Here is a 16,788-nt window from a genome sequence, read left to right as displayed (position 1 = left end):
TCTAGATGGAGAAAATCGTATATCCGATTTTTTAAACCGATTTGGCATAAATCGGGGCGGAAGAGTGACGGGTAGCGTCCAGACGGCCGATTTTTAGAACAGGGAATAAAATCAATCCAGGACGGACAAAATCAATAATAATCCTATGAATGGTAGAACCTACGGAAGCTGATATATGATGTTTTTTACATCATAGTAAATACGTTTTCAATGGTTTTCAAATCTTTTATCTAGTCTGTTCAGTCATTTTTGAGTTTTTTTCAGGTCTGGAATAGGTTGCAGAGTCGAAGAAGGGTGCATGAAGAAAAGATGCCATATTTAGAAGATTTCTCGGGGAACAGCCAAGCGGGGCAGTTTGGCGATTGTTCCCCTTAAGGAACAGTCCGAGCGATTGTTTCCGACATTTAAGGAAACATCCAAGTTATTCCGAAAGTTTTCCCTAGTCGTCCCTCTTCTCTAACTTAATGGCGCCTCCATATAAAAGCGCCTATATCCTTATTTTTTATTTCTTACGCTAGTTTTTGTAAGACAAGTTACTTTTGGAATTGCTTTGTAAGGGAGACGGTTCCATCTTTCTCACCCTGGAGAAGATTATCCTAAACCATATTTTATTTCTATTCAATCGCATCATGTATTATTCAGAATTATCATATGTGTTTACTTGTGTCATGACTGAGTAGTCGATCTTGTTAGCCTAAGGTGTTAGGGTTGCTAGATCGCGAGCTGAACACAAATAAGTATCATCAATTGTCTTCATTCATTACCGGTCGTATTGATTGCATTAAATTGATCACTTGATGCATGAACTTAAGTAGATCTAATCATTAACCGTGATTTAGATTACTTGACACGTTTTGCATGAGCATAACATCCCTAATCAGCAAAAGTAGATATTAGGCTGCTTTTTAAACCCATCGGGTCAGCTCCTAAGGCTTATCATCGCATCTCAGCCCAAACGAGAGTTTAGGAGCTGAGATCGATCAATAAAAAGAACAATACCACGAGAGTTGGCTGATCTACCTAGTTACCTGAGTTCTGGACTCGATCTTAAGGAACTTGAATAGACTGTTCGGCTCGCTCCCTCGTTAATCTGTTAATCTCTTTAGGCTAGCTCGCTTATCATTTTGTTAAACCCTCTATTTGCTTGTTACTTGCATTCTACGCTTTCAATCAACCTTTAAACCTCGTTATTATTTTAGATTATTATTGAACTAATAGGATAAAGTATAAACTGGTCCTCTGAAATTGAATCTAAATATACTACAACAACACTATTAACTTGACAATAGCAAATATTCATTTTTAGTGTATCAGAAGCTCTAACAACAATTCTATTGAAAGATTGCGAGCATAAATATCTAACAACTAAAAATATTATTTAATAAAATGGATTTCTTAACAATTGAAATACTCATTCTAATAGTTTTTTTTTTTGAATTTGGAACATTTATGTTGAAAAATCTCAAATGGAATTGCTCTAAGAGACATCTAATCTCGTATCAACTCAAGGAGAGAAACAATCTACCACAACCCTACAAAAGAGGAATCTGCAAAAGCTCTTAGAGAGGCATAATCTATACAAACTCAAAGTCAAGGAGGAATGAAATCTACAACAACTCTACAAAGGACGAAATCTACATGAGCTCTAAGACAAATATAATCTAATCATTCCTCGTAAAAGGACAAAATTTATAACAACTAACGAAAGAGGCATGGCCGATCCAGAAAACAAGTCATCAAAACCGTTGATTAGGAAGAGCATTTTTAGTTTATTTTCTTATTAGCGTATGATAAGTAAAACGGATAGTTTTATAGTTAAAATAATATTTTTAGACATTTTAGTTATATTACCTTGAGAACATCAAGTTTGAAATCTTGAAATATCTTTAACCAAGGGTATGCCTATTGAAATACTTCATTTTTTAAAAAATAAAATTTTCTGAAGTTTTATGAAACTGAAACTGTTAAAAAATATTGGCAGTCTAACATGCCATATGGGAGATTATATGGACTGGTTTTGTTATCAACTGACACAAATATGAATGGTGTTTGACTATACAAATTTATTTAATAGTTTTGTAGGAAAAATGTTAAACAAAACTGTATTTCAGTGTTTTGAATTTATTGTAACAGTTGATTGCCTCCATTATCTTATGAAAATTGAATTTATTATGAAAATTGAATTTATTTTGTACGTTTATTAGCTTAACGCAATGTATAACATTCTTCCAGCCCTGGAATGAGCAAATCTACATGAATTCTAAAAGAGACAAGATCTGCATCATTTCTGTATATAATGACGTTGATTTAATCTGCTCGAAAAATTATAATAAATTATTTGAATTACCTCGTTTTTTTGTATTTTATCAAATTACACTTTTATATATAAGAAAACAAACAATAGATGATGGCAGTTATAATAACGATTTATGAGATAGAGGTTGTCATCATATTTAGAAGGTGACGTCAGGAACGATCCCGAGCTCCTTAAAAGCGGCGGGACATTCAGCTGACGGCGTCTTAACCATGAAACCGAGAGGGTTAACGATACGTGTCTCATGAGAGACGATACCGTCATTTGCCGTCAGGCTAACCTTAGCGGCGTTGCGTAAGTAAGCATCTTGGCTGACGTCACTGCAAGCACTGTCAGGTGATTGGAGGAGAACGAGCTCGCAGACTTCTTCCTCGTGGTCACCGGTCACTTCCATCGTGTAGCTGCCTGATTTGTCAGTCACGGCTTCCTTTGTCAACGCCACGGTTCCGTTTGTTCTGCTCCTGCACTCTAGCTTCACTTTTGCTCCTTCACCCACCAAATCAAAAACGAAAGAAAAATTACAATTGGAATAGGAAGAAAAGGACACATATTCTTGTTACTAATTATTAATAGTTTTATTATTATCAAAGAGTATCTACACTGAAGTCCAGCTAATCTTCAAGAAGACATTATCAACACTTTTTCGAGCCTCAAATTTGTAATGAAATCTTCGGCTTAGAAACATCAATTTTTTTTAGCAGAAAATTGTATCCATGACTAACGAGTTTATACATTGCCCCAAAGCAACCTGTAAACTAAATCTAATATATTTTACTATTTTTTCCTTAAAATAAAAATAAAATTTACTCATGCATCTACGATGACATTCATCTATTTTTTACTATAAATATAGAATAATTTTAGAGGAAAAAATAAAAGTGGACTGAAGTGAATATGTTTCTAGATAATATTTATAGGCAAATATATACATGAGTTGGAAACATTACCACTAAGCTTTACTATTTGGCTATTGTTATTACTTTTTAGATTTTCGACTAATACTATAAGCATGTGTAATGTGCATACCTTCAAGGAATTTGCTGAGACGGGTAACGAACTGGACACGGCATGTGTCACAGTAAACCGATCCCTGAATTTTGAAACTGTCAAAATCATCGGCGTCGGCCATAGCCTTGCCGGCTAGAGACGACAGGCACAAGGCGGAGACAAAGAAGAAGATGGCCTTGGTCGCCATTTGATTGAATATGTTACAAGATTTGTCTTTCTTCTCCTTTTGAAACGTTTTCTTTGTTGAGATTAGAGAAGAGGACAACTTATTCACAAGCGCCACAAAGTTCGGTTTTATACAATTAAAAACTCATTTGTTATTTTTAGCTAAATTTGTAAAAAACCATTTATTTGGTAAATTAACTAATTTTTTTCTTTAATAAAAGTGAGTTTGTTAATTCTTTTTAATTATAGCCTTTAGTTTCCAAATGCGTGTTTCTTTGGACTGGACTTCCGGTCTTTTCTCCCCTTGGTTCTTCCCCTAAAATTAGAAATAAACAAAAATGATAATATGTTCACTATCTTAGGATTTAAAATACTTTAAATTATTAAGCTAATGAACTTTTATTAGATTTATAACTAAAAAACTAATAAATGAGAATGTCATGTTCACTATAGTTTAATCGGCTCTTTATGGAGCTGGAAAGCCGGATTAACCCACGCTCCACAGCTGCATTGCATCCCAGCCCAGTTGAAATAACCTAACCGGGCGTTACATCCCAGACAAAGAAGCTTCTCTTCAACAAACCCATCATGAACTGCAAAAATGCAAACAGCATGTTAAGATCAATTATAAAGATTCTTGTTGAGATAAAAAAAAAACATGTTTTTAAAGATTATCTCACTAGTTTGCATCCATTGACAAAGATGGAAGAGCACTGAACTCGTTCAGCAGAGTTTCTATTGGGTTTGCGATTTAGCTCGATAGGAACTGCTGAAGGTTTACATCCTAGTAGGCCGGCTTCGGAATCCCAAGCGCATATTTGCACTGTGAAAGACAAAACCTACCAGGACCACGACATACCTCGATTCCTAAGAAGTACTTCAGATTTCCAAGGTCCTTCATATGGAAACAATCATTGAGATGAGTTTTGAAACGATCAATCACCCGCAGATTATTTCCAGCGAGAATGAAGTCATCCACATAGACAAGAATGTGTAAGATCATTGCTCCCTTTCTGTATGAATATGAAAACAATGAGTAATCTTCCTTACTTTGTGTGAACCCGAACTGGCGAAGTGCTGCAGACAGTTTAGCGAACCAGCAGCGAGGTGAATGTTTCAAACCATAAAGCGATTTCCGAAGACGACGTACCTTAGTTGGATCTGAAGACTTAAAGCCTGGAGGAAGTTTCATATAAACCTCTTCCTCAAGATTGCCATGCAAAAGTGCATTATGGACATCCATTGGATGAACCTCCCAATCTTTTGCAGCTGCTATACTTAGTAGATACCGAACTGTTGTTATTTTCGCCACTGGAGCAAATGTCTCATTAAAATCAGTACCCTCTTTTTGCCGATTTCCACATACCACCAATCGAGCCTTGTAGCGTTCCAGTATACCGTCAGTGTTCCATTTCAATTTGTCCACCCATTTGCAATTTATAGATCGCTTGCCTGGAGGTAGATCAGTAATATCCCATGTATGATTTTCCTCGGGAGCCTCAATCTCTTTCTGCATTGCTTCACACCATTCCTTAATACGAGCAGCATCTTTGAAATGCTTCGGTTCCGTACTGTCGAGCACCGCAGCCATGAAAGCGATGTAATTTCCTGAAAAACTAGAGTCAGTTCAACACTCGGCAATGGGATAGAGGTTCTTACCAGAAACCGTAGACGAGGAATTTGATAGAGAGAAACCAGGTGTGAGAGCGTGAGAAGATGAGGAGTGTACATGAGAAGTAACATAATCTTTCAACAGAACTGATGGCTTCTTAGGCCGATGTCCACAACCCAAAAGTTCTTGTGCAGGAGCTGTATCTGAAGTAGATTCAAGGTATTCATCATCAGCAGATATGTCAGGAGCTGAAACCATGGCGGTTCAGCTGAAATTGGTGATGGATCAGCAGAAGGAGTGTCGGGGAATGTCTCAGTCAAAACAGTAGGCGTAAAAGGAGTCTGTACAGGTACAAACCAGTCAGCGTCGACTATCTCCAGAGAAGGTTTCTGCTTCTGTTGGGTGGCGTGCTTCATGTCCATGTAAGGAAACACATCTTCCTGAAACTGGACATCGCGGCTGACGAAGAACTTTCCAGTCTCGATATCATATAGACGCCAACCCTTCTTCCCATATGGATAGCCTACAAATACACATCTCTTGCTGCAAGTTCCAAACTTGTCTTTGTCGCGAGATCGAACATGAGCGTAACACAAACAGCCAAACGTACAAAGCATCTCGTACTTTGGCCGAGATCCAAAGAGTAGCTCGTATGGAGTCTTTCCTTGCAGAACAGAGGACGGCGTGCGATTGATCAGATGTGTGACAGTCATAATACTCTCTCCCCAGAATTTAATTGGCATGTTACTCTTAAACAAACAGGCACGAGCGACGTTGAGAATGTGCCGATGTTTACGCTCGACTCTACCGTTTTGTTGGGGAGTGTCAACACACGACGCCTGATGCAGGATCCCGTTTTCTTGAAAGAAAGACGTGAGACACATAAATTCAGTCCCATTGTCACTTCTAAAAGCTTTAACCGGTTTCCAAACTAGCGATCAGACATGGCACAAAAGTTACGAATCAAGTTTGAGACTTCAGACTTAGCCGTCATGAGATAAGTCCACACCGTCCTAGAATAATCATCGACCAAGGTCAGAAAATAGATTGCACCACAAGTAGAGGGAGTTCTGTATGGACCCCATACATCCGCATGAACAAGAGAAAAGCAATCCAAAGCTTTATTATTACTATCATTAAAAATCTCTCGTGTTTGTTTAGCACGAAAACAAATATCACAACTCTTGATCTCTCCCAAAGCACTAGAGGATTGATCACTAGCAGATGGGTGTCCTAATCTACGATGCCACAAGACTCCAGACGATTTGACCACTTTCGAGATCTTGTGCGCACGAGCAGCGAAGACACCCGTAAAATAGTACACTCCCTCACGCTCTTCACCCGCTCCAATCAAAGTCCTCGAACGATCCTGCAAGAAGCATAAAGTGTCAGTAAAGATGGCTACACAGCCTGTCTGCTTCAACAACTTAGCCACAGAGATCAGAGTACAATCAAAATCGGGTACAAACAAAACATCATCGAGCAAATAGTTAGAGCCAAGTGGTAAAACACCACGTTTTGTTGCTCGAGAGCTATTCCCGTTAGGGAATTTGACAGGAGACGAGGAAATGTCCACCACATTTATCAGCAGAGACAAGTCTCCCGTCATATGTTTTACCCGACAACTTTTCTGAAGAGGTGTGTGGTCGCTGTGCCTGGAGGAGTTGAATCAACTGCGAAATTTGATCGTTGTTAGCGTCAGTGGATCCAACACGTGCACTGATACCATAAAATCTTGTATATTTCCTTACTACATTACGGAAATAGTATATATACAACATAGTTTTCTATTTTGATAGGAGTGACGAACAAGTAACGTATCTACAAAATACTATTGACATATATCACAAACCCAATAGTTTCCGCTTCTCTTCTTCCAAGCAAAGCATTCTTAGCCTTTCCCTGGTTTATGAGGGACTATGTCATCCTCAATAGCGACTATTCTTCTGCATTTCCTGCATCGATACATGACTTGAAGCTCCGGGAGAGACTCTTGTGAAGAAGAATTGGTCTCTGCCTCCTCCACTTGCAACTCAATCACAGCCTTGCTGCTCTCTACCTCCATGTGAAACTCAGTCATAGCTTGAATTGGATTGGGCCGTGGGCTTCGTTGTGTTTTGTATTTGTATGGATATTCTTTTTCTTTTTTGAAAATTATGATGTAGATATAGGCTACCGTAGTTTTCGTCGGTGCTAATCTTTCACTCGACTTCCCTAATCTCTGTGTTAATCATATGATTATTTTGGGGATTTATCTTTTCGGTTATACTATTCTCTTTCGTTGCTGTTAGGGTTTTAGGACTGTGGTTCTTTCGAGGTATAATAACGGAAGCTAGGGTTTCCATTGTTTGCTTGCGGAGAAAGTTTCCTGCAAAGTTCTCCAACAATCTCTTGTTAGTGTTGATTGAGGTGATGATTGTTTTCCTAGTTTCTAGATTTTGGATTTTGGTTTTTGGCTTTTAGTTTTTGGTTTTTAGATTTTAGATTTTGGTTTTTGGTTTTTGATTTTGCAGTAGATTTTAGTTTTTTGAAAAACATGAATGGTGATTTTAAATTTTGGTTTTTAGTTTTTTGTTTTTGGTTTTTGGTTTTTACTTTTAAAATAATAAATAAAAATATTCTCGATAATAAAATATTTATTCTGAAAATAATAAAATATAGAATATCATTACCAAAACATAAAAACTTATTTTAAATAAAAACAAACATGAAATAATGTAATTCTATGTTTAAACATAAATATAAAAATTTAATTCTAAGTTTAAACATAAGTTATATATATATATATATATATATATATATATATATATATATATATATATGTACTTTATATTATAAACTTGTGTAGACATATTTTTTAATAAAAATTGCCATAACTATAATTTATATATGTATTGAATAATGGGTAACTACAAAAATTTAATTCTATGTGTAGAATTTAATTATATATGCTTTATGTAAAATTTATAATAAAACAACAGTGGACAAATAATATTTATAAATTTATATTAAAAATGTAACGAAAAATTAACAACTATATCTAAAATTGTGGTAAATATAAGTACACATATGGTGTATTACATAATAATAAATATTATTTTTCATAAACTAAAAATTAATTATATTTTTAAGACAATAGAAAAAGAATAACTTTATTAAAATATTTTATGTATTTTTTTTTAAATACAAAACTAATTAAAGTGTAGAAAAATTATTATACTTATGATTAACAACTTTAACTACTCTGCTTTAAAATTTTATGGTACAAAATATTTATTAAACAATAATAAATTAACTTACCTTAATAGAATTTTAACTGCTTCGATAAGTAGTGAAGATAATTAACTCCAACTGCTTAGAAATGTAATGTTGTTTCACGTTTGTTTTGTGTGGTGTTATAGAGTGGCAAGTGTAGGTTTTATATTCTACCTGTTATAAACCATTTAGTGATTGACCCATTTATCAGCCCGTGTAGCAAGACGGGCCAAGCCCATCCGCAGGATCATACTGGCGCATATCTACTCTTGTGTTTATCTTACGTATTGCTAGTCATTATCTAGTTAAGGATAAGTACGATCTCATGTTGATCCAGTACTTAGACCGTCATTACCATATGTATATAAAGACCAGTTGGTCGACCTAATAATACACACAAGTTCTCCTCTTCATTCACAACACGTTATCAGCACGACCTTGTCTCTAAACCCTTCCAAAAATCCACCACCCATAAATCAGAAACCAAACGATCTCTTGCTATTTTCCGGCGACTCCTAAAGCTCTTCCAGTCGCCTCCTTTTCTCTCTGTCAGCAACCAGCAGCAGCTCTCTCTCCTCACAGACCGTTCAACTCATCGCAAAAGAATGAAAAGTGGAATGGATACAATCGTGGTGGACAGTGGCACCAGCCACACCATTTTGAGAGACAAACGATTTTTCATACATCTCACGCATAAGGTAGCTAACATCACCACTATAGCTGGCACGGCTAGCTTAATTGAAGGCTATGGCCACGCCAATATCTTATTGCCAAAAGGTACACATCTTGAGATTGAAGATGCCTTGTACTCACCTAGCTCAAACAGAAGTCTATTGAGCTTTAAAGACATAAGACTGAATGGTTTCCACATCGAAACAATGGGTGAAGGAAGTAAAGAATTCCTACAGATTTATAAAATCACCCAAGGCAATAAGAAAGTCTTTGAGACTATACCTGCGTGTGGGACTGGTCTTTATTATGCCCAGACCAGTCTTGTTGAGGCTAATGTCGTCTTGAATAAAGAATTCAAAGAAGAGTTCACTCTTTGGCACAATCGACTGGGACACCCCGGTTCGAACATGATGCGAAAACTCATATCAAATTCAAATGGTCACAATTTGAAAACAAAGAGTTATCCCTAAGAATATCATATGTGAAGCATGCTCACAAGGGAAACTAATTACTAAGCCATCACGTACCAAAGTGAATAAGGAAGTGACAAATTTCCTAGAAAGAATACAAGTTGATATTTGTGGACCAATACACCCACCCTGTGGGACATTTAGATATTTTATGGTCCTGATTGACGCATCCACAAGATGGTCACATGTTTGTCTCCTATCAACTCATAATCTAGCACTTGCAAGATTGCTGGCTCAGATAATAAGACTGAGAGCATATTTTCCAGATTTTCCATTAAAGACTATACGTCTAGACAATGCAAGTGAATTCACTTCCCAAGCATTTAATGACTATTGTATGTCCATGGGGTAAGTGTGGAGCATTCTATAGCACATGTCCATACTCAGAATGGCCTGGCTGAATCCTTTATAAAACGGATCCAGCTGATTGCCCGGCCACTCTTAATGAATACCAAACTCCCAGTATCAGCTTGGGGACATGCAGTACTACATGCAGCAGAGCTAATTCGCATCAGGCCATCTAGTGAGCACAAATACTCGCCATCCCAACTACTAACGGGTCATGAGCCAGATATATCCCATCTAAGAGTTTTTGGATGTGCCGTCCAAGTGCCTATAGCACCACCACAGAGAACAAAGATGGGACCTCAGAGGAGGATGGGAGTATATGTTGGATACGATTCCCCTTCTATTATTAAGTACCTAGAGCCAACAACAGGTGATTTGTTTAAGGCCAGGTTCGCGGATTGTCATTTTGATGAATCCCAGTATCCAGCATTAGGGGGAGATTATGGTAAGCTGGTACAGGATATAAAATGGAATCAAACATCCTTAACATGGCAGGATCCTCGGACTAGAGAATGTGACCTAGAAGTCCAGAAGATTATACATCTTCAAGAGCTAGCTAACAGATTGCCAGATTCCTTTGCTGACCCAAATAGAGTAACGAAGTCATACATACCAGCTGCAAATGCACCAATAAGACTTGATGTCCGTGATGGACATAATCAGGCTGCTACTACGTCTAAACCACAATTGAAACGTGGTAGACCAGTAGGTTCCAAAGACAAAGAAGTTCGGAAAAGAAAGAGTGCAAACAAATCCGACAAAGTGGAAACTCTAGACATGGAAAAGGAAACTCATGTACCACCAAAAGATACTTGGGACGCTAAGAATCAAGGTAATGAAGTTCCTGACAATAATGAGATCTCAATAAATTATGTCATGTCTGGAAGGAAATGGAACAGAAAACATGTCGACATGAATGATATATTTGCTTATAATGTAGCAGTCGAATTAATGGATAATAAGGATCTAGAACCCACATCTATACTAGAATGCATGCAACGACCAGATTGGTTGACATGGAAAGAAGCCATTAATGTGGAGTTAGAATCACTGAAAAAGAGAGGAGTGTTTGGACAGATCATCCGGACACCTCACAACATAAAACCAGTGGGATACAAATGAGTTTTTGTGAGAAAAAGAAATGAGAAAGGAGAAGTTGTGAGATATAAAGCACGACTTGTTGCACAAGGATTCTCACAAAGACCAGGAATAGATTATGAGGAAACTTATTCCCCTGTGGTGGATGCTACGACCTTAAGATTTCTAATAAGTCTGGCTGTAAGAGAAGGTCATGATATGCGGTTAATGGATGTTGTAACTGCCTCCTTATATGGTCTACTGTATGTGATGAGATATACATGAAAATTCCAGATGGTATTGAATTGAAAAACAAAGAGAGTTCTCGAGAACAACATTGTATCAATTGAACAAGTCTCTTTATGGATTAAAGCAATCAGGTCGAATGTGGTACAATAGACTGTCCGAATATCTCCTGAAAGAAGGATACAAAAACGACCAGATCTGCCCATGCATATTCATAAAGAAGTTCAATAAGGGTTTTGTAATCATTGCAGTATATGTAGATGATTTAAATATCCTAGGAACCTCTGGAGAAATTTCCCAAACTGTTGAATATCTCAAGAAAGAATTCGAGATGAAAGATCTTGGAAAAACAAAGTTTTGTTTGGGATTGCAACTTGAGTATATGAAAGATGGAATTCTTGTGCATCAAAAGGCATATACAGAAAAAGTACTCAAAAGATTTAATATGGACCAGTCTCACCCATTGACTAGCCCCATGGTCGTGAGAAGTCTTGGTCCGGACACTGACCCATTTGGTCCGAAGAAGAAAAATGAGGAAGTCCTTGGTCCCGAAGTACCTTATCTCAGTGCCATAGGAGCTCTGATGTATTTAGCTGGCCACACACGACCAGACATCAGCTTTGCTGTGAACTTACTTTCTAGGTTCAGCTCCTGTCCGACCCAAAGGCACTGGAACGGGATTAAACATATACTTCGTTACCTACAAGGAACGAAAGACTTGGATCTTATGTTTACTGACAAATCTAAGGAAGATTTAGTTGGTTTTGCTGATGCAGGTTATCTCTCTGATCCACATTATGCTAGATCTCAGACTGGTTATGTTTTTACACACGGTGGGACAGCTATATCCTGGCGGTCCATGAAGCAGACCATGGCAGCCACATCCTCTAACCACGCAGAAATATTAGCCATGCATGAAGCCAGCCGTGAGAGTGTATGGATGAGATCCATGACACAGCATATTCGTACCACTTGTGGTATGATCAAAGGAAAGGATCCACCGACCATCCTATACGAGGATAACACAGCATGCATCGCACAGCTTAAGGATGGATACATTAAAGGAAATAGGACGAAACATATTCTTCCTAAGTTCTTCTTTAAACACGAGCTTCAGAAGGCATGAGAGGTCCAAGTATTGCAAGTCCGTTCGAGTGAGAATTCAGCCGACCTCTTCACCAAGTCACTACCAACCTCAACGTTCAAGAAGCTCATATGGAAGATAGGCATGCGTCGACTGAAGGATCTTCGGTGATGCATTCATCAGGGGAGTTCATGTGTTGTACTCTTTTTCCTGCCTTGTTTTCTCTTTTACCACATTGGGTTTTGGGTTTGTCAAGAGAGGTTTTAATGAGGCAACATCCAAAGCATGAATGAACCTTGACCGGATGTATCGATCAAGGGGGAGTGTTATAAACCATTTAGTGATCGACCCATTTATCAGCCCGTGTAGCAAGATGGTCCAATCCCATCCGCATGATCATACTGGCGCCCATCTACTCTTGTATTTATCTTACGTATTGCTAGTCATTATCTAGTTAAGGATAAGTACGATCTCATGTCGATCCAGTACTTAGACCGTCATTACCATATGTATATAAAGACCAGTTGGTCGACCTAATAATACACACAAGTTCCCCTCTTCATTCACAACACTATGTTATTTATTTAAATTTAATAATATTTTTCAAAAATAAAAAATACATTTTGGTTCTTGATCGTGGCAAAATGTAAGGAGAAACAAAAAAAAAAGATTTTGGCTTTTACGTAGAAAAGAGTAAAAGGAATCAAAAACTAGTTTCCCTAAAAAAATAGAAAATCTACTTTACTAAAATCATGATTGGGAGGAAAATGGATTTTGAAAAATCAAAAACCAAAAACTAGTTTAAAATCTCCAAACAATCGACCTCTTAACTTTTTCTTAGGGTTTCTTAGTTATAAGGGATGATAAACGTTCTTGCAATTGCTTGTGAAGAATCTAACAACTGTGCCTTTCTTGATTGCTGGCAACATTCGAACCAGTTTCTTCTTCGACTTCATTCCACTCCATAGAATCTCGGACGAGTAAAGTCAAAAGTAAGCTCACTTGTCGCCACTTCTACAATTATGTAATCGTGTTTTGGTTCTTCCGAGTTTTTGATCCAGATTGTGCATCTTGATTGATCCCTTGCAGGGATTCCTTTACCATATTTGATCCGACCTCGTAGGAAACTACCCGTTTACGACAGCTATTCACTTTATGACGATTACATTGGATATTTATCTAACAAGGGTACTACCTACCAACGCAACTCTTATGATTATGACCTTAAAACATGTTCATACCCTCTTATTATATAGCTTTCTTACAGTTGGATTAAAGTCTGATGAAGGGGATGATGAAACCTCCTCTTTGGAGAAAGGCAATGAGAGCAATGCAATGTTATGTGGAACTGGTAGCTGCTTTTTTCTTCTTTATATCTCGTTCTTCGTCATCTTTAGTTTATGGATTTGTAATTTTGATGATATCTGAACACCAGGTTCGCTGAGTGATGAAGAATACGTGGTTATGAATAGGGATGTTAATTTGCGGGCTAGGACCTAACCCTTATTTGTGTAATATAAGCTCAGCCCTGTTTTAACCCAACCCTGTTTTAACCCTATTTTTAGTTAAGGGTTAGGACTTGTACATGATTCACCCATTAATTTTTTCTTGCAAATCAATCTCTTTTATATCAATTTTTGTCTTTAATTAAGCATGAAATTAAAAACCCAAAGCTTACATTCTTTTTTATTTTATAACTGTAAATATTTATCATGAAATTAAAACCCAAAGTTTACAAATTTTTATGCATAATTGTATAATGTTTAGCATAAAAATAAAACTCAAAGTTGCACTCTTCCAAGACTCCAAGCCTCCAACACGTTGCTCTAACATTTGCTCTCAACTAACTACACTCTGCAACAACATAATCACTCAATGAAGTCAAAGAACACATTTATACGTTCTCTATACAACTATCAAAACAGTTTTCCAAAACAGCTTGCAAAATGACTAAGGTGCTCTAACAAGAAACCATCAATACGCCTGACTAATTCATTTAGCTCATACAACCAGTGATTTAAAAAGAACTAAGAGACAACTGAGACAAAAAAAAATGACACAGTCTATACTCTACAAAAGTAACAGAGCACAAGCAAGCTACAGAACAGAAACATGACTGTTTCAAGTTATAGTTCCAACTTACAAGTTCTCAGAACAGAAACAAGCTAATCACAATCATTCAGGCTCCAAGCTCCACTCTGCAAAAACAAGAGAGATGGCAGTCATGTAAAGCAGTTAAACAAGCAAATCTGTGAACTCTAAACTGCAGTCACACATTCAAATGAGAGTTTTAGACTATTAACAACTAAGAGAACACAAGCTAACACCAGACAGCAAGATCACACATGATTGAACACATGGAAGAACACAAGTTAACAAACATTATTCATATACTGTAAATGTTCGAGCTTCCCAAAAGATGTGATGACTTACAAAGATTGTAAATGTTCGAGCTTCCCAATAGCTTTTCTAAAAAAGGATTGGTCCTCCTAAGCAAGTAAGCAGCCTGCAATAAACGGAAAGGTCACACGACTTATGAATTATGATGACTCTAGAGATCAATTTCAACAAACCCAGAACAAAACTAGAAGAACGTACCTCACAGAGTGCTTATTGGAGAAGATGGATACAACCCCGACGAAGCTCTTCGAAATCGATCTCTAGGGTTTGTTGAAATCGATCCAGGAGCAGCAGAGCTTGATGAGGACGTACGATCACGATCAAGAGCTTGAATCGGAATCCGCGGAGAAGCAGTCGAGAATCGATTCGTTGACTGGTTTCTCTCATTTCTCATTTTTGAGATGGTGAGAAAAAAAATAGAAACGACGTCGTCATAAAAAAAAACAAAACAAAACGGGTTTGGGGTTAGCCCGAGTTTCATTATAGCCGGCCCTATTTTAACCCATACAGAACAAAACGGATTTTGGGTTAAGAAAATAGATGCGGGCCGGGCTAACCCTATTGGAAAAAGCCCATATTAACATCCCTAGTTATGGATAGGGATGTTAAGTCATGAGTTAGGGCCCAACCCTCTCTAGTGTAATATACGCTCAACCCTATTTTAACCCAACCCTATTTTAACTCTTCTTTAATTATAGGGTTAGGACTGGTACTGGGATTAGCCCAATTAACTTTTATGCAATGTAATAATGTTTTATATATCAAATTTAATCAAAGTTTACATGTTTTTAAAAAACTCAAAATATGATTATATAAATGAAAAAAGTCTCTTTTATTCATTTTTGTCCTCAAATTCAAAGTATGAAATTAGAAAAACCAAAGTTTACATGTTTTTATTCATGAAGTGTAAAAATCAAAGTTCCAACTTAACTTTATAAAGTGTAAAAATCAAAAACAAGAGAAATGGCAGTCAATAAGTCATGTAAAGCAAAGCTCCACTCTCCAAGTCTCTAACACTCGTTTCAACTTCCACTCCACTGTCCACTCCTCTCTGCAAAAACAAGAGAGATGGTAGTCACTAGAAGTTCTAGTCTAGATCAAACATGAGACAACTAAAGATCGATTTCAACAAAGTCAAAGAACACACTTATACTGTTATACATTCGCTATACAAGACGACACAAGCTATGACACAAGAACTTAGATCATAAACGCATAGATACATGATGACACAACAACACCAAAAACATATACTTAAACCAGACAGCAAGCTACAGTCTTAGAACGGTCACGACGAAGTTAACATCCAAATCTCCATAAAAATCAGCATGAACAATTTTTACGAAAGTTATACTTCGTAAAAAGATGTCTTTACATATAATCTTGTTGCAATCTCGATAGAGCCAAGTACCGATTATCTCAAGGAAACAGACATGTATCCTAATCAGCCGCGGACAAATCGGACCACAGACAAGCCAAGCTTGGTCGCTATGCACTCAAGCCAAGCTTGGTCGCTATGTACTCAAGCCAAGCTTTGTCGCTATGCAGCAACCAAACACGCCCACGGCTCGGTCGCTACGTAGCGACCGAGCACGCGTACGGGTCGGTCGCTACGTAGCGACCGAGCACGCGTATGGCTCGGTCGCTACATAGCGACCGAGCTCGAGCCAAACTTGGTCGCTACGTAGCGACCGAGCACGAGTATGGCTCGGTCGCTAAGTAGCGACCGAGCTCGGAACCAAGCCTGGCCGCTACGTAGTAACCGAGCACGTGCACGTTTTGATCATTACGAAGCGATCGAGCTTTCCCAAAACGTCGACACGACGTAAATCCATGCATTCTCGTCTACTCTTTAATGCTATCTCCCGAAGACCATAGCTGAACTATTTCATGTTTCTCGTCATTCGAAGTCATCGATCAAACTTTACGATAAAAACCGCGGAAAGTTCGTTTTTATCGAAGAAACCGTAATAAACGTTTCGAGTCAAAAAAAGGCCCAAAGAGACCTAAGACATGACTCGAAACCCACTGACTATTTCCTAACCAAAAGCCCATGAGCCGTATGACGGTTTTTGATTGGTTCGCAAGGAAAGATTAATGTTAAGTTTCCGCGGATAGTTGTGAAGTTTTCGAAGAT

The 16,788-nt window shown here is 37.6% G+C and overlaps 1 protein-coding gene and 1 pseudogene across 1 annotated transcript; both read right to left on the bottom strand.

Moving 5' to 3' along the window:
- Positions 1 to 2,313: 2,313 nt before the first annotated feature.
- On the bottom strand, positions 2,314 to 3,599 carry LOC106401654 (pollen-specific protein-like At4g18596). The gene is made up of 2 exons (XM_013842199.2): positions 3,341 to 3,599; positions 2,314 to 2,800 (listed from the first exon to the last, which is right to left on the bottom strand). Exons 1-2 carry the CDS (start codon positions 3,507 to 3,509, stop codon positions 2,454 to 2,456), a joined length of 516 nt encoding a protein of 171 aa, XP_013697653.1. The 5' UTR covers positions 3,510 to 3,599; the 3' UTR covers positions 2,314 to 2,453.
- Positions 3,600 to 3,817: 218 nt separating this feature from the next.
- Positions 3,818 to 7,179, bottom strand: LOC125583776 (annotated as a pseudogene).
- Positions 7,180 to 16,788: the final 9,609 nt, after the last annotated feature.

The sequence above is a fragment of the Brassica napus genome, chromosome C3 (assembly GCF_020379485.1).
Source record: "Brassica napus cultivar Da-Ae chromosome C3, Da-Ae, whole genome shotgun sequence".
NCBI classification, from domain to species: domain Eukaryota; kingdom Viridiplantae; phylum Streptophyta; class Magnoliopsida; order Brassicales; family Brassicaceae; genus Brassica; species Brassica napus.
Note: the sequence above shows the minus strand (reverse complement) of the source record. Positions and strands in the feature narration are given on the sequence as shown.

What these genes read in the sequence shown, in the direction of transcription:
- LOC106401654 (XM_013842199.2), bottom strand. Translation starts at nt 3,509, where the DNA reads ATGGCGACCAAGGCCATCTTCTTCTTTGTCTCCGCCTTGTGCCTGTCG. An exon ending in TCTCAGCAAATTCCTTGAAG is followed by an intron (nt 2,801 to 3,340) that starts GTATGCACATTA and finishes TGGTGGGTGAAG; the next exon opens with GAGCAAAAGTGAAGCTAGAG.